Below are 18,322 nucleotides of genomic sequence, written 5' to 3'. Positions count from 1 at the left end.
AGACAACTTAAGAGGTCAGAAGGAGAGATCTGTGACGCTGGGTGGGGGCTGGCCTGGAGCCCATGTGGTGGCAACACCAGCTGTGGGCCTTGGAGGAAGTAACAACAGTAGCCTCAGTTTGGGGAGTTCTCAAGTCAGAGACAATAAGCAGATCTGGCAACTGGTGAGAAAAACACTGTGCTAGCTCAGGGTGGGGGATCAAACACTGTTTGGCAACTTCATGGCCCAATCCTACTTCAAGGTCACAGTGTCAGAGCAGAGAGAAGTGCTTGAAATAACAAAAGATTAGAGGTCCTAAGAAGCATACTGCTTTTGATCACAAGGGATCAAGGGTTATAAGAAGCAGTATTATTTGCTGGGAAGCAGGGAAACAAGCAATATGGCTTCTAGTCCCAAGGGAGTAGGGGCCTTTCCTGGGTAAGGACCAGAGTACAGACCAGAAAAGCAATAACCAAACCTCTCCCCAAATCATACAACCTTGTTAAACCAAAAACTTACAAACCTCCAGCACTAGCTCTGAAAATAGCAACATGGAAAAAGCCTGAAGCTTGGGACAGTGTACCCCAACGCCAGCAGCAGAGTCCAACTTTAATATAAAGTTCGAAGAACCTGACCATAAAAAGGTACTGTGGTGAGAGGGAAGACCAGACCACAAATTTAGAATGCTGTCAAAACAGCTACAAGCAACGCCTCTTTAAAAAAAAAAAAAAAAGGTAATTGGGCACAAGCCCAACAGGAATTCCTAAAAGAGCTTAAAAAAGAATTTTAAATATCAAATAAAAGTAGCAGAAGAAAAACTGGGAAAAGAAATGAGAGTGGTGCAAGAAAATTATGAAAAGACAATTAACAGCTTGGTAAAAGAGGCACAAAAAATACTGAAGAAAATAACACCTTAAAAAAATAGAACTGGCTAAGGATATTTTTTCACTTACTTTATTCTTTCTCATGTTTTTTAATCTGTTTCTTCTTTCACAACTGTGACTAATATGGAAATATTCCTTACATGATACCTCATGTATAAACTATATCAATTTGCCTACCATCTTTAGAAGAGGGGAGAGAAGGAAGAAAAATTTGGAATTCAAAATCTTGTAAAAATGAATGCTAAAATTTTTCTTCACATCTAACTGGGGAAAAATAAAATACTATTAAAACATTAAAAAAAAAGAAAGAAAAGAAGTACAAAATTTCACTGATGAAAATAAATTCTGAAAAATTAGAATTGGGCAAGCAGAAGTCAATAACTTCATGAAACATCAAGACACAATAAAACAAAATCAGAAGAATGAAAAATACAAGAAAATGTGAAATATTTCATCAGAAAAAGACCTGACCTGGAAAACTGATCAAGGAGAGATAATTTAGGAATTACAGGACTGCCTGAAAGCCATGATCAAAGAAAGAACCTAGACATTGTATTTCAAGAAATTATAAAGAAAACTGCCTCAATATCCTAGAACCACAAGGTAAAGGAGAAATTGAAAGAATCCACCAATCATCTCCTGAAAAAGATACCAAAAAGAAAACTGTCAGGAATATTACAACCAAATTCCAGAGCTTCCAGGTCAGAGAGAAGTAGTACTTCAAGTAGTCAGAAACTCTTTAAATACCATGAAACCACAGTTAAGATCACACAAGATTTAGCAGCTTTCACATTAAAGGAAGGCAAAAAAGCTAAGATTAGAACTGAAAGTGATCTCTCCAGCAAAACTGAATATATTTCTTCAGGGGGAATAAATGGACATTTAATGAAACAGAGGACTTTTTTAAGCATTCCTGATGAAAAGACCAGCTATGAAGAAAAATTCTGACTTTCAAATACTAGACTAAAGAGAAGCATAAAAAGGTGAGTGTGAAAAGAGAAATCAATAAAGTTAAACTATTTACATGAAACTCTATGAATTTTATCATTATTAGGGCAGTTAGAAGGACTCTACATAGAAAACATGAGAGTAAGTGATTATATTAAAAAGAATGGATAGGTGAGAAAAAGGGATATACTGGAAGAAGGGGGAAAGGAAAGGAAGAATGGGGAAAATTATCTCACATAACAGAGGGATGCAAGGAAAAGTTTTCCTAGTGAAGGGGAAAATGGGGTGGGATAACACTTGAACCTCCCTTTCACCTGAACTAGTTTAAAGAGGTTTCTATAGGTATACACATTCAACTAGGTATAGAACTATATTTCACTCAACATGGAAGTAGGAGGGGAAGGGGATAACAGAAAGGGGGAGGAGTGATAAGAGAGGGAAGAGTAAAGGGGGGACTGGTCAGAAACAAAACGGACTTTTGTCTGAGTAGGGGAAATATCATGAATGTTATTTCGGTTAAGCAAAGACCTAGAAAAGTCATTATGATCAGGAGCAGTGTCACATAAAATGGAGAATAGTTATGTACATAATAAGTTACTGGGTACACTTTCGTAGATGGCTGCATTTATAAAGTTTTTTTTTTTTTGCTCTTTGGAGGGCAATTGGGGTTAAGTGACTTGCCCAAGGTCACAAGGTTAGTTTTTTCTGTGTGTAATGGGAATGTAAATTTTTAAGATCTTCTCTGCCCCTAGGCTAAAGTGCACCTGGAGCCTGGGGTGGGAGGCTTGTTTTTCAGTAGATACTTTTTGATTGGCCAGTGGGTCAATAAGGTTGTTACATTCGCTGAGCCAGGAGAAGGCTATATAAGCCCTGATGTGTAGCTTTGTTTTGGGGCTCACTTTGAAAAGTGTTCTGTGATTTGATCTGGTTTCTGGGAAGCTGTTGTTGAGAGCCCCCCCTCGGCTTTGAAAAACCCAGATGTTGATTCGGTATGGATGTAATGGTTGGACAGTTTGGAAACTGTCTACTTGATCTGTTTCTCTGTCTTGATAATTCTGTCTGTATATTCGGAAGTTTGGGGTGCTGACCTGATTTTTCACCTGAACTAGGTAAACTATACATATGTTTGACTGATTAAAGTAAGCTTGTTAACCCATTTTGAGTTGCTTTCCTTTATCAAGCAGATCCAAGAACCTGTGTTGGCAGACACCCTGGGGATGCTGGGGTGCTTGCTACAACAGTGTGTTAAGTGTCTCAAGACGGATTTGAACTCAGGTCCTCCTGACTCCAGGCCCGGTTCTCTATTCACTGCACCACCTAGCTGACTGATTTATAAAGTTCTTGGTGGTTTAAATGTTGGATGTGTGTTAAAAGTTATTGGTAGAACTGCATCTAATAGATACCCAACTTGAAGAATCTGCCTTATATTTAAAGTTTAGCATAAACATCCTGCTGCTGTACTTAAAATAACCAAAGATCAGAAGAGAACATCAAGGCAACAAAGGCTTTAACTCAATAAGTGGCTTTAAGCAAGGTCATTTTGACTAAAAGCTAAAATCACAAGAGAATGAATGGAGTGGGGTGAAAGAGATCATTAAATTAACAAAAAACATTCATAAGAAAGTAAAATAAAGCCCTTTACCACTTGACCTCTTCCTATCTTTCCACAGCTGTAATGACCTATTCAGTGTTCCTTGAATAGGCCCTCCATCTCCCTCATCAGTGAATTTGTACTGGCTGTCCTCCACACCTGGAATGCTTCCCTCCACACCTTGAACCCCTCCCTTCAAGACTCACTCAAATCCCGTCTTCTGGCAAGAGACCTTTCCCAGTCACCAGCCTGCCTTTTCCTTCAAAGTCTCTTCTTGCTAAGATTACCTTCCATTTACACTGTATCTACCTTGTATCTATCCAATCATTTATTTGTATTTTGTTTCTTCCACATGAGAATTTGATCTCCTTTTGCCTTTCATTGTGTTTTTGGCATCTATCATTGTGCCTGATAAATAACAGGTGCTTAATATGTTTGTTGACTATTTAATGAGCTGATAATACTCACAGTACCTGAGTAGTACTTAGTGCTGTGTTCACATTTTTAATAGCTTCTTCAAAATTTTCTTCGTCTTCTGGAACACCATTTTCATTCTTCAGAATACCTGTTTGAGCAGAAATTAACATAGAAATGAGTTGTTCCTTCTTTTTCTCCCTATCACCTCACATTCTAACATTTTGGGGGTTTTTTTGTTTTTGCTTTTTGGAGAGCATTTGGGGTTAAGTGACTTGCCCAAGGTCACACGGCTAGTTTTTATGTTAAGTGTCTGAGGCCGGATCCGAACCCAGGTCCTCCTGACTCCAGGACCGGTGCTCAATTCACTGCGCCACCTAGTCGCCCCACATTCTAACATTTTGAGGGGCAAGTCAGTATACTGTACCTTAAGATGGATACAATTTATGAAAAACTTTAAATTTCATATGAAAAATGGATCTTGATAATACTGAAATATATTTTGCATGACTGCACATGTATAACCTTTATCAACTTGCTTGCCTTCTCAAAGACGGGAGAGAATTTAAAGGTTAAAAATTGTTTTTACATGTAATTGAGAAAAAATAAGATTAAAATTTAAAAAGAAAAATAGAACTTAGCCTCCCTAAAGGAAAAGAGCTTATATTGCTAGCAGATGAGAACAGGTATTAAAAAATGTTAAGAAATGCAGTCTCAAAGTAAATAAAAACATTTGCTTCAAGCAAAAAACAAATTTGTTTGCTCTTTTGAATACCATACAATTCACAATTACATTTTAAAACATTACCTTGTCTAATCAAATCTCTGAAGGCTTCTTTCTCTTTGTATGTTTTAGGTATTTGTCCATTCTTCTAAAGTAGTTAAAATAAAAAGCCTCACATGGTTATATAAATGCAATACACAAAAATCTAGAGTCTACATGCTTTAAATTCCCACAACCACAAAAGTAATTAATATTCACTTGTTTTTCAATAAATAACCAAAAAATCATTGGGTGAATTTAAAAGATCATTTTATAGTGTTTTGCTATACCTTCCCAAATTTCCTCCTCAAAAAATTTCAGAATGACATTCATTGTAATTAAATATTTTTTCCTGATTAAAAAGCCTATCAAAAGAACTACCCAATTTTTTTCCAAGGAAAAAGAGAATAGCCAAAAAAATAAAAAAAAAACCTAACAGCTGGTGTTTTATAAAATGCTGAAAATACAGTATCTGTGAAAAAAAAAACAACAGGAAAAAAAGACTTACATCACTATACCACTGCGCCAAATACTTAGCTACAATCACAATCCATGGAGTGTGGCTGTGGTCCTGAGAATAAGAGCAGACAAAGCAGAAAAAGGCTGAATACACAGTTATGGCTGATAAAAGGGCCACAGACTTGAACCCAAGAGCCTTGGTTTAGAATCCCCACTCTAACACTCCTAGCTATAGGCCATAAGCAGGTAAAGCATGACCCTCTCTGAACCTCAAATCCTTGTAAGATTTAGGGAAAAGGGACTCAGTAAACCTGAAGCCTCACAGAAACAGGAGCTATTATTATAGTCACTGGGTAGATTATTTTTTTACTGTCTCATTTTTCCTATTAAAATTATTCTTCATTTTCTAATCCATCCTCCATCCCCCTGTGATACAGAGGCCACTAATTCACCACAAGCCCCTCATATGACAATTAAGTCTCCTTGAATTATCTTGCCCTCTGATAAAGAGGTGGCCTTTCTCACCAAAGCCAACCCCTCCACCTGTGTCTGATCCTCTCATCAGCTCTCACAATCATTCCCCTCCTCTGTATTCCAGTGTCTTCTTATCTACTGTCTCCTTTCCTGTTGTGTCTACATCTAAGAATGTCCCCTCCATTCTTAGAATCCTCCTTTGAATGTTTTACATGATCACACATGTATAACCTACATCAGATTGCTTACCATCTTAGAGAGGGAGGCAGGTAGAGAGAAAGAGACTGCGCCACCTAGCCACCCTCTTGAGATACAATCTCACATCACAAATCACCAAATGGACATTTCAAACTGCATGTCCTACGGATTTCTTAAATACAGAAAAACACTCCCCCCACCCAATTTCCTTATTGAAACCTTGACATCGTGCTTTACTCCTCTCTTATTCACTGCAAACAGTCTATAAAGTAGCCAACTCTTCCCTGTCTTCCTCCATGCCATTTTTCATATTGTAATGTTAATGGGATTTAAGATCTTCCCAGTCCATTAATAAGCCTCATGTGGAGACCATTAAGGGAAGCTTGCTTAGGGGAGGCTTGCTTGTAGGAAAGGTTTCACACCTTTTGCTAACTTTTAATTAGGCAATGAGTCAGGAGGGTCGTGATACCTTTTGGCTCTGAGAAGAATAAATATACTCTGAGTTGGTATTTTGCTTTGGGGGACTTGCTTATGAGAAAATTCTTTTTTTTCCCTGAATTATTTATTTCTTTTTAGTTTTCAGCATTCCTTTCCACAATATTTTGAGTTACAAAATTTTCTCCCCGTCTTTTCCCTACCCCCACCCCCAAAATAGCAAGCCTACCGAATACCCCTTCCCCCAATCTGTTCTCTCTTATCTCCTTCCCCTCTTCCCCCCCAACTTTCTAGTAGGGCAAGATGGATTTCTATACCCCAGTGCCTGTGTGTCTTAATTCCCAGTTGCATGTAAAAAAAAAAAGCCAACAAATTTTTTTAACATGTTTTTGAAACCTTGAGTTCCAGAGTCTTTCCCTTCTTCCCTCTTCACCCACCCCCACTAGGAAGACAAGCAATTCAACATAGGTTGTACATGTGTGTTATGGGAATAGGAATTTAAGATCTTCCCTGCCCCTAGGCCCTTTGATAGGCTTAAGTGACTCTGAGAACCTTCCTTGATTTGAAAATATACTCTGCCCCCTAATAGGCTGAATGTGGTCACATGGAGCCTATGGTGGGAGGCTTGGTTTTCAGGAATGCCCACACCTTGGTGCTCTGTGATTGGGCAGTGGGTCAAGGGGGTTGTGACATTCTCTAAGCCAGGAGAAGGCTATATATATATATACCCCAATGTGAGATTTTGTTTTGGGGCTCACTTTGAGAAGAGTTGAGTGATTTGACCAGATGAGACACTGGGCAGCCATTGAGTCCCCCGGCTTTGAAAACCCAGATGTTGATGCTTCCCTCTCTGATAACTGACTAGGTATAGATGTAATGGTCAGACAGTTGGAAGCCTGTCTGCTGATCTGTTTCTCTGTCTGTATTTTTTGTCTGCTTGTAACCTCTGTATTCTTTGAAGTTCAGGGTGCTGACCTTTTTCCCCTGAACTAGGTAAATGACATATGTTTGATTAAAGCAAGATTGTTAACCCATTTTGAGTTGCTTTTCTTTAGAAAAGCAGATCTAAGAACCTGTGTTGGCAGCCATCCTGGGGATGCTAGGGTGCTTGCTGCTACAACATGTAGTTAAAACAAAACATTTCCATGGTAGTTATATTGTGAAAGACTAATTATATTTCCCTTCATCTTATGAGAACAGTCTTGTGATTCCCTGGTCGAGATTCTGAGTGGCCACACGTTCAGAGCTCCCCACCTGCTCAGATGTAAAGGCTCTCTTGATCCAGGGATAATGTAAAATGTATAGTTGATTCAGGCAGTCAGAGCCCTGTCAGTTGGTCTTTATTTCTCTGCTTGTATTTTCTCTGAAGTTCAGGGTGCTGACTTTTCCCCTCAACTAGTGAATGTAATTAAAAAAGACTTTTGACCACTTAAACAACCACCTTTCCTAGTAAAACAGATCCCAGAACCTGTGCTAGCAGCTATCCTGGGTATGTCAGTGTGGTTGCTCCTACACATATTCATTTATTTTTTTCTATTCACAAAGCCACCATCTTAATTCTGCCTCACATCCTGTCTGGTCTTCTGCAATGGTCTTCTACTCAGTCTCTCTAACTCTCCCCTCTCAGACGCATGCTCCACTCTGCTGCCCTTTCTGATTTTCTCTAAATGTAGGTGTGCATTGCTTCCTGCTACCTCTGAGATAAAACAGACTGTTCCAGTTCATATTTAGACCCCTTCACAACCTGGCTTCAGTTGACCTTTGCAACTTCATTATACAATGCTTCCCTTCTGGCCAGACAACACTCCATCTCTGTCTCTGTGCTCTTGCACTGTCCCCACAGGCCAGCATGTGCTCTCTTCATCTCCAGCCCAGAGAATCACTCATTTCCTTCAAAGACTCAGCTCAAGCACCACCTTCTACCAGGAATTTTTCCTGATCTCCTCAAATGCTTGCTCTTTCCCTCCCTACAGAGCTGTGCAATGATTCTGCATAGACTTACATGTGTATGTGTTATCTCCCAACCTGAGAAAGGATTGTTGCATTTGGGTCTTTATATACCCCAGGCCTGGTACAAAGTAGGTATTTAATAAATTCAAAGCTGACTGCCTGGTGCTATTATCACCTGCCCCCACCTTGGCAGAGAGTTAACTTTAGTCAGGGTCCCAGTGAGATCCTAGAGGTTACAAAGCAGAGAAAGCAGCTCAGTTGGAACTCAAATCTCAGGATTCCAATTTAATTTAGTAAATATTTACTAAGCACCATCTATATGTTGAGTTCTGGGGGAGAAACAATGTTTAGATAATTTATACTCCCTGCCCTCATAAAGCTTATATTCTAGTATGGGGATAAGACATAAGTACAAATGATAATAATGCAAAATAACCCATGATAAATGTTAAGAGAAGGGTAAAGTTTTGTTTGAGGTCTCAGGGAAGGAAAGATCATTACCAACCTGAAGAGAGTATGAGATGTATGGGGAAGCAAGGTGATTCCTCATTGGGAGAAGGAGGGAGAGCTTCCTGGAGGAGATAGGATCTGAGCTTATCTTTAAAAGATGGCCATATATTAAACATGTGGGGGGTGGGGGTGTTGGAGAGGAAGGACAGCCATTCTCTTAGTAATCTCAGTCTAGAGTAGGGGTGGAGAACCTGTAACCTTAAGGTCCTTCTAGGTCCTTGGGTATGGCCTTTTGACTGAGTTCAAGTATTACAAAACAAATCCTTTTATTAAGGGGATTTGTTCTGTGAAGTCTGGATTCACTCAAAGGGCCACACTGAGGACCTAGAGGGCCACATGTGACCTGGAGGCCACAGGTTCCCCACCCCTGGTCTAGAGGAAAAAATGTTTCTTTACATGGTTACTGATAAACTTAGAGAAGATATTTATTGAATTCACATGGCTATGTAAATTATACACAGCCTAACTTCTGAAGTCATGAGTCCTAGAACAGAATAAGACTAGGACAAGACCCTGAGCCATGTCATTATGAGTGACAACTGCCCTTAACGGTGATGACCAATTGCACAAGCAAACCAATGTATAAAATGTGCTGATTTCTCCTCATAAAGATAAACTGCAAATGTAGTACCCACCTTCTTCTCCATGTGGTCTAAATCATAGGACTGAATATGCTCTCTGAGCTCAGGAAACGGCTTATCCAGCCGGAGATCTTCTAGTGCATTGTCTGGATGAGATTCTATTACTGTGAAACAAACAAGACATGTGACCAGCTGAGTACACTTAAGGGAAGACTGGTGAGAGCGGAAGGGCTGCAGAGATCACCTGAGTCCTGAGGCAGGACACAAGAGTACAAAGGGCATTGGAAGATCTAGGGTCAAAACCCAGCTCTACTGATTACTTCCTGAATGACCTTGGGCAAGTCATTTCTTTCTCTCTATGGGCCTCAAGTGCATCACCTATAAAATATGGAGCTGAACTAAATGACTTCTACAGTCTCTTCTAACTCTGGGATCTACTGTCTTATTTCATGGATACTAAAAAACTAAGCCCAAAGAAAGGAGAAATGACTTGTCCAAGGTCACAGAGTGAATCAATAATAGAGTCAGGGTTCAAACTCTTTGCAGACACTGTTCTTTCACTAATGAAACTCACTGCTCAAGATACACAGTATCTATTTTTCCTTTGATAGTTAAGAACAAGTATGTTCATGCTTTGTGCGGGGCACATCACAAAACTAAAGTAAATAATGACCCCGGCTTTAATAAAATTTGAACTATGCCTCTAAAAAATTCTTCTGGGCATAGAATCATCTTCAATGTTATTAAAACAAAAAGTATGTCAACATAACATCTAATACATAAAGGAGCACCCTATGAGTCCCAGCTTAAAGACGCACTAAGACTTATAGGGACAATCTATAAAAAACTAAAATTCATTTTCTAAAATTGTATCAAAGTTACATGCACACAAATTCAAATTGCTTTTAAATTCTCTTACCTGGATGTTCTTTTATAATGATCCTCATATAACCAACCAACCCATATGTTCTACAGACCAAAAGAGGAATGCAAGCATTCCACAGGATTTCTGCTAAATGTAGCAATGTACTGCAAAAGAAAGCAAAATACATCAAAATATGAAGAAAATAGACACAAATATACCCCAAACAGCATTAAAACAAAGCACTGTAAAGCTGGTATATCTTTTAGTTCTAAGCATGTCTTCTGGCTGTCCCCCATGCCTAGAATGCTCTCCCACCTCATCTCTGCTTCTGGTTTTCCTTCAAGTCCCAGCTAAAATTCCATTTTCTACAAAAGCTTTTTCCAAACTCCTAATTCTAGCGCCTTCCTTCTGCTAAGTATTTACTTTTTATCTGTCTATAGTGTACATATTTGTTGGCTTGTTGTCTCCTCCATTAGACTGTGAGCTCCCTGAGGGCAGACACTGTCTTTTTTCTTTTCTCTGTATCCTCAGCACTTGGCACAGTGCCTGGCACACAGTAGGTGCTGAATTAATGTTTATTAACTGACTGCAACAAAGGGAAAGATACAAATGGTGTATTTAGACAAAGAAATTAAGTATTGCAGAGAAATGCAAATGTTTACTTGCACATGGGTTCAAATTCAAAACATATATATATCCTTGGGTGAGTAAAGCGCTGGCCCCAGAGTTGGGAGGACCTGAGTTCAGTTCTGGCCTCAGACACTTAACACAAAAATAATAGCTGTGTAACCTTAGGCAAGTTACTTAACCCCAGCTGCCCTCCAAAAGGCAAACAAAACAAAACAAAACAAAAACAAATATATATCCTTAGGACTAGAAAGAGATGAAATTTCATACTTTTCTTATTAGAGTACTGCTTGAAAACATTTTCAAAATCTCTATCATTATTATAGCCCAAGAAAATTAAATGGTGAGAAATATTTATAAACCACTTAGGCTTAAACAAAATGTTTTCTATAATCATAACTGCTATTGATATTCCTATCTTGGTAAATATTTAGGGTACTATTCCAATATTAAAAAAAAAAAGTTCCACTTCCCCACTATTCCCCTGCCTGTCTTTTCAGGGAAGACCACTTTGTAGGTGCTTACTATAAAAGCATTCATGCTTTTATTCATTGAATGTGTTCCTTCATGCATTCAAGGAAAAGCTACTATGTAGCATTCATGCATTATCTGAATAGTATCATCCTTTCTGGGAAAAAGAAACAATCAAGGTCTAAGAGCAGAATGAAAGCCCCTTCCTCCCTTGCCCCAAAGGCTGTAGGCATAAAGATGTACCTTTCTGGCAAATGAGTCGCTATCACCACATCAAACCTACAGAAAAATGAAGGATCATTGTCTAGGAGTTTTTCTGGACTCTAAATAGGAAGGGAAAAAAAATCCAATAATTTGACATTCACATTTCAGTAAGGCAGAACAATTTCAAATAATGTTAGAAAACAGGAAATAATGCAGGCATTGTTACCAAAGTTAAATCAGGTCAATGACGATGCCATTAAGGGATGACATTATTTAAGATTCAATCCCAGCTCTACTAATCCCCACTCTAATACTCTTTCTGCAACTCTGTCCTACCTCAGGACTCAGTTGCTCTCTGCAGTTTTTTCTGTTCTCACCCTTCATCCTTAATATGACATTAAGAATCAAGACAACAAATCCTAGGATTTTCATCAGTTATCAAGTGAACAAATTAGAAAATGACTCCATGATCAGTTTCTAAAAGGCATCAATAAGTTAAAGATACACACACCTCTTCCACAAAACTCCCGGAGACATCATTATTTAATTCTTGTAAGAGTTCCATGGCAGCTTGAGCTCGGTTCTTTTTCAAAATAAACAAAGCAATTGATTGAAGTTAGGGATAGTCTGGTTATAAAACTACTAATCTATACATATTGCAAAACTTGCCCTGCAATGCTATTAAAACTACATGCATATCTCTAGCAATCCTCTTTAAAATTATTCTTTAAATTAAGAGTAAAAGGAAATATCACTTAAAATATATACTGAACTTATAATTAGGAGACCTGAGTTGGTCCAGCTCAGCCACTGTGTGACCATAGGCAGTCACAACCTCTCAGGGTCTCAAGTCTCCTCATCTATAAAACAAGGGCAGGATGAGACTGGATAACTTCCACAGTCCCTTCAAGATCTGACTTTCTGTGAAAAACTTAATTAACCAGAATACAATTGAGAAGAATTTTTTTTTCCTTTTTTGGAGGGCAATTGGAGTTAAGTAACTAGCCCAAGGTTACATGGCTAGTTTATTTTTGTTTGGGTGTTAAGTGTCTTGCTTTACTCACTGTGCCACCTAGCCGCCAGAGAAGAAATTTAAAAAAAAAACCACACATCTGGTACTTTTTATAAGAAAATGGCAAATAAGAAAATAATCTAATATTTTATTTTAATTTTTAAAATCTAATTACCAGGGTGAGTTCTGAGGCCAGTATAATTCAGTCCAATTTCCTGCATCTACAGAAGCAGACAGTGACTGACCACTGATGATCAGAACAAGGGCCTGGCAGTCAAAGAAAGATTAATTTTAAGCTTGGCATGTAGCACTCAGGCAAGAAAACAGAGTAGTAAATTTTGAAGAAAAAATTATTTAAATATAGAATTTTTTGGCTAATTTTAAATTTAAAAAGTAATGCAACTTTAAAAAAAATTTAAGGGCCTGTGATACCAAGATAAAATAAAACATCAAAACACCCCAAAAGCCCTGAACATTCTTGCTGACCACAATATAACTTTAAATGGCAAAGAGTAAAAACTTAACAAATAAATATATCTATATATGTGTGTATATACATGTATTACATATACTTCCATATTTAAGCTTTTGATAACTACCCACAAGTTACATAGAGATGTTTCCATTTTCAGATACCTTTATAAGCATCATGTAACAAATAATCTGATTCAATTTTTTTCAGTCTGAACTAAAAAAGTTCTTCAGGATTTCCAAACAAAACACAACTATATTCAAATACATAAAGCAAACATGATTTTACCTTTCCAATACTGCTTCTTTGAAGAAAAAAACTAAAAGTGACAAAACAAGAGAGAAATTGAAATCTTATTTTACCATAAGGAAATATTAATTGTACCACAAAGAAATCCACAAGTTCATAATAGAAAAATAAAATTTCAATTGTTATTTAATAATAAAATTATTTTAGTTTAACAATTTTCTGGAAGAAAAAGAATAAAATTCCTTAAGAAAGTCAAACCTTTCTTTACATAATGCTGATTTTTCTATTTCATTCATATCTTTTCACATTTTAATCTAGATCAATAAAACAAATCTATGAGATGGTTATATGGAGGGAGAAGTCCTGGCCACACAGTTTGTGGACAGTCAACTGATTAGTGTAGGAATGGAAGCAAGCCTTGTCCTCAGAAGCACCACGTCTGAATGAACAAGGCTAACCAAGTATTTTAAGGTAACAAAAAATAGAACTTTTATTTTATTTTTCATGCAGGACGTCAAACCAAAGAACTATTTATGGATAAGAAAACATGGTTTTACTATTACATTTTTCTTATGAACTTAAATTTGTCTAATATAAATTATAGAAAAAAAGGAAAAGTCGACATATAACTGCATTCACGTTATCCTTGACTATTCCCATTTTTATTCTCTGAAAACACTCTCAAAGATTTCCTCAAAGAATATGAATACTAGAAATTAAAAATGGGATATGCTTTAGAATATCTTTCCTTTATAGTTCTACAAATTCTAAGTATAATGTTCTTTACAGTACATAGATATTTTTTAAATTTAAATTTATTTTTAGTTTATTTTTAAATTAAACCTCTTTTGGGAATGGGCACCATGAGAAAACTTCCAAAGCACTTATCAGATTCAGTACAAGGTTTTTTCTTCCTGTTCCTAGGATTGTTGCATACATAAGAAAACAGTAGTAATAACTAATACGTGACTCAAAGTTTATAAAATTCAAAGATATATTTAAAAAATTTATTTCATAGGGGTAGCACGGTAGAACACTGAGCTAGGAATAAGAAGGACTGTTTGGTGTGTGTGTGTGTGTGTTTGCTTTTTGGAGAGCAACTGGGGTTAAGTGACTTGCCTAAAGTCACACGGCTAGTGTTAAGTGTCTGAGGCTGGATTTTGAACTCAGGTCCTCTTGACTCCAGGGCTGGTGCTCTATTCACTGCGCCACCTAGCCACTCCAAGAAGGCCTGTTCTAATATAAACTTTGTTACTTTTTAGTTGTGTGACCCCTGTGGTTAACCTGTCTACCTCTTTTTGTAAGATTTCATAACAACAAGCAGCCCAGAAGATAAAATAACCTTCTTGGGGTGGCCCTTAGATCTGGTCCTGGCCTGTGTGAGTCCAAAATCTTGGTCATAGGTTACATATATGTTATACTCACTCATCTGTGTTTCCATTGTTTTCTTTTTGATAGAACGTAAACTCCTTGGGGCAGGAACTGTTTTGTTTTTGTATTTGTATCCTTAATGCCTAGCAGTAGTGATTTGAAGGTGGTAGGAGCTTAATAAATTCTTGTTAAACTGAATCATGTGACCAGTCTGTTTCTGGGCATATATGCCTTTTGTTACACTTCTCCATTCAAGTCCTTTTTGGTAATATGTTGACACTTGCATCCAGCCACTGGGCATCTTTCTGTCGTTTTCTGAGTTACCTGCAATTGTGAATCTTCTGAGATTATGGTGTTCCAAGACTCATACTGATGTAGCAAGGGATCCCTGAAAACGGACACAATTTCCTCAATGCGATCCTGACCTATCTCTCTTCCTATATAATCCACTGTCCCTATTGTCTTGTCCCTGTCTCCTCCTGTCCAAGATATATGTACAACATTGATGAGTTACACATTCATGTGTAAGTCACAATCTGGTCAATAGGTGTTCTTAATCTACTTTCTGGTTTTTTTTGTATTACTAAACCAATCTCCACTGAGTAATCACAGCCATCATTTAGAATGCCCTGAAAAGGATTAAAGCAATGAGCAAAATGTCACACAGAGACAACAGCGTCCGTAAGTATCTCTCTATTAGTTATACTCTGCACGGGGCACCCTTCTACAAGACAGCAGTGAACACCCTGGATGTCCATCTCTACTCTGGATGCTTTTCTTGATGTTAAAATTTATCAGTCTGTTAAAGTTATCTCTGTGTTCAGATAGGTCATGTAATTTTGTAGGCTATAAATAAATGCTAGTAGACCCCTTGGGTAGGCTTTAAAATTGGTATATTTTTGTAGTCTTTAAATATTTTACCCAAATGACTCAAGTGCTCTTACATAATCAGCAAACAATAGACAAAGATTGCCCTTATATTCTTTACACATCAGTGAAGATGTGAAAATGGTAGAAAACTGCCTGAGAAAGTCTGATCGTTCCCTTCTCCTAATTTCCTTAAGGAAACCTTCAATGTGTGTATATAGCCCCTCTTCAAAGATTTTAGAAAGACGAGAAAGTAGATATATGGTGGGAGGAGGTGGGAATAAGCATTTATACAGCACCTATTATATGCCAAGCACTGGGCTAAGCACTATACAAACATTATCTCACTTGCGATAGCAGTTACTATATAGCTATATATGGGATAGGAGTTACTAATGTTTTTGTTGGTAACTACCATCCATAATCTTTCTCATTCTTCTGGGATCCTCTCCTCTTTGGGATATCTTGAAAATTAACTCCTAAGGACTTTAAAAAGTTACTGTCTTTGGGGGCAGCTAGGTGGCACAGTGAATAGAGCACCCGCCCTGGAGTCAGGAGGACCTGAGTTCAAATCCGGCCTCAGACACTTCACACACAAAAAAACTAGCCATGTGATCCTGGGCAAGTCACTTAACCTCAATTGCCCTCCAAAAAGCAAAAAAAAAGTTACTGTCTTCAACACATGTCCCTCCTTTTCTTTGTCAGATCCAGCTCTTCTTCCCAGTTTCTTAAGTACCTTGGCCATCATCACTATTTTATGAAGCTACTGTGTTCATAATAAATTATCTTCCATATTTTGGAAACAATCTTGGAAATTGTTTTGTATTCCAAAGTGATAATGTGCCTGGTTATCATGTCTGTCTCTCCATTTGGCAAGGAAATAAGGTGTTCACTGATGAAGGTGATTTCTAGGCTCTTTTGACCTCCTTGTTGTGATAACTTTTCTAACAGCCTTCTTCAAGAAATGAAGTCAAAATCCTTATTTTTGTCCATTTTCCAGACAAGTTTATTTATTTATTTCAATGAGCTTATTTAAATAGGTCTGGCTGGAGACCACTTCATTGTATATAGATCTTTATCTTTTTTTCTAAGTTGATACTGAATTACCAAGCAATGATCTGACTTCATACAAACATCTGGTTCTGTAATAACTCCCACATAGCTAATCAGTCATTTCCTTTTTCAGATATATTCAATTTCATTTTTAGAAATATTGTTTTATTTGCCACATTTAGCATCCTCTGATGATCATTTAAAGAAAGTACTTATGATATAAAGGTATGAGGCTGCCAAATAGTCTCTAAGCCTTAGGTCTCTTTCCTTTCTTGACCCTAATCACATTTTTTAATAATTTTCCATGTTCTATCCTGTGTCCAACTTCATATCATAGTCAATGAATATTAAGATGTATATTGATTTGACTTAGAGAATATGGAATATGCTTTCTCCTCACTTCTGCCTCAAAGAATCTCTCTCTTCTTTCAATACTAAGTTCAAGTACCACCTTCTACATGAAGCCTTTTCTCTGATCCCCACAACTACTAGTATCCTCCCTTGCAACTATCTTGTAACACTTTGTATTTATTCCCTTTATGTTTAGTCCATATATACTTCTATCTGTATTTGTTGCATCCCCTGTTGGAATGGAAGCTCTTTGAGAAAAGAAATAATATGGTTATTTGTGTTTGTATCCCCAGTGGACAGCACAGTGCAGGACACAGAGTAGGCACTTAAAAAAGCTTGCTGACTCACTGATACTTAAGAGAAAATTTTCCTATATACTCACACACTACAGATATTGGCATCTAATTTACCACCATACCTTCATGGAGGGTTGTTTACTTACATGTGATTATAAGTATCATAAGGCAAAATTACCAAATAGCCCACAAAGTGATGATTCTGTTTCCTGCAGAAACAAAATTAAATCTTTTCCTTCATTCACCTCAGAGAAGAATTGATAAGCCATGCTTCAATTAGGTGCAACTTCTTTTTGTCTTCTGGTTTTATTTGTAGCAAGAATGCCAATATTGATGCAATTGAGTTCCTTTTGTAGTATATCCATGCAGTGATATTTGGATTAAGAGTATCAACAGTTAAATTAATGTCTGTTTTCTTAGCAACTCTACCCATCTTTTGCCACTGCAAAACTAGAAAGGGACACAGGACCAGGGGCTTATTTTATATAGTTTCTCTTTCACAGGTAACTGTAGCCTAAAATTCATCACACAGTGGCCAATTTGCTGATGATGAACCTTCTACACATTTAGCTTGACTGGCCTGCAGACAGCAGAAATCATCTGTCACCAGGACAATACTCAAAGCCTTTTCAGTTAAGTAGAATCTGCCAGAGCTTATGCTTTACTAGAAGAGCCTTTGAGAATCAAGGTTCACCTCTATGCCCTGTGCCTCTCCTGTTATAGGACCTTTGTGGCAGTACATTATTATGACCTTTTTACGGATGATGAAATAGAGGAATAGAGAAGATAATTAACTGCCCACTGTCACAGAAATTGTAGAACTGGTACTCCAACCCAGAACTCTGGATTCCATCTTCAATACTCCCTCTTATACCAAACAGACTGGCTCATACTACAGTAGACAATGCCTCACTCACACTTACTCAGATCAAATAAAATGGTGTACCTGAAAACACTCTATAAACTGTAAAGCAGTAAATGTAAAATATTTTATGTGACTTGATCTTATATTTAAATGTGTATTCTTTATTACAAACTTGGAAGTAGGTAAGATACTTTGGAAGTAAAATGGTTTCACAAGAAAAGAAACAAACATTCTTCAATGCGTATATTTGTGGGAAAAAGTCAACCTACTTATTTCCAGCATCTTCCCCGCTGACCTGATTTCCATCAACAATTGTAAATGAGCCAATACCTTTAGGGAAAAGAAAAATCAAATATGTGTCTATATACATATATATGTGTGCACACGTATATATACACACATACATATATGTTCACATATACGTATATATACA

The 18,322-nt window shown here is 37.4% G+C and overlaps 1 protein-coding gene across 2 annotated transcripts in view; it reads right to left on the bottom strand.

Moving 5' to 3' along the window:
• The window catches only part of NAE1 (NEDD8 activating enzyme E1 subunit 1), a 51,527-nt gene that overhangs the window by 25,733 nt on the left and 7,472 nt on the right, over positions 1 to 18,322 (bottom strand). Inside the window, exons 3-11 of one of the 2 annotated variants that reach the window (XM_069085823.1) lie at positions 18,159 to 18,219; positions 13,126 to 13,156; positions 11,865 to 11,936; positions 11,393 to 11,472; positions 10,106 to 10,215; positions 9,241 to 9,350; positions 5,088 to 5,150; positions 4,625 to 4,688; positions 3,876 to 3,967 (exon numbers count right to left, since the gene is read on the bottom strand). In XM_069085823.1, the coding sequence (XP_068941924.1) occupies positions 3,876 to 3,967; positions 4,625 to 4,688; positions 5,088 to 5,150; positions 9,241 to 9,350; positions 10,106 to 10,215; positions 11,393 to 11,472; positions 11,865 to 11,936; positions 13,126 to 13,156; positions 18,159 to 18,219 (683 nt within the window). The remainder of the gene's footprint in view (positions 1 to 3,875; positions 3,968 to 4,624; positions 4,689 to 5,087; positions 5,151 to 9,240; positions 9,351 to 10,105; positions 10,216 to 11,392; positions 11,473 to 11,864; positions 11,937 to 13,125; positions 13,157 to 18,158; positions 18,220 to 18,322) is intronic. The other variant, XM_069085824.1, reaches the window with a different exon arrangement.

Source organism: Petaurus breviceps, unplaced genomic scaffold (assembly GCF_028583685.1).
Source record: "Petaurus breviceps papuanus isolate PSGF00001 unplaced genomic scaffold, PetGlider_PUasm1.0 176, whole genome shotgun sequence".
NCBI classification, from domain to species: Eukaryota; Metazoa; Chordata; class Mammalia; order Diprotodontia; family Petauridae; genus Petaurus; species Petaurus breviceps.
Note: the sequence above shows the minus strand (reverse complement) of the source record. Positions and strands in the feature narration are given on the sequence as shown.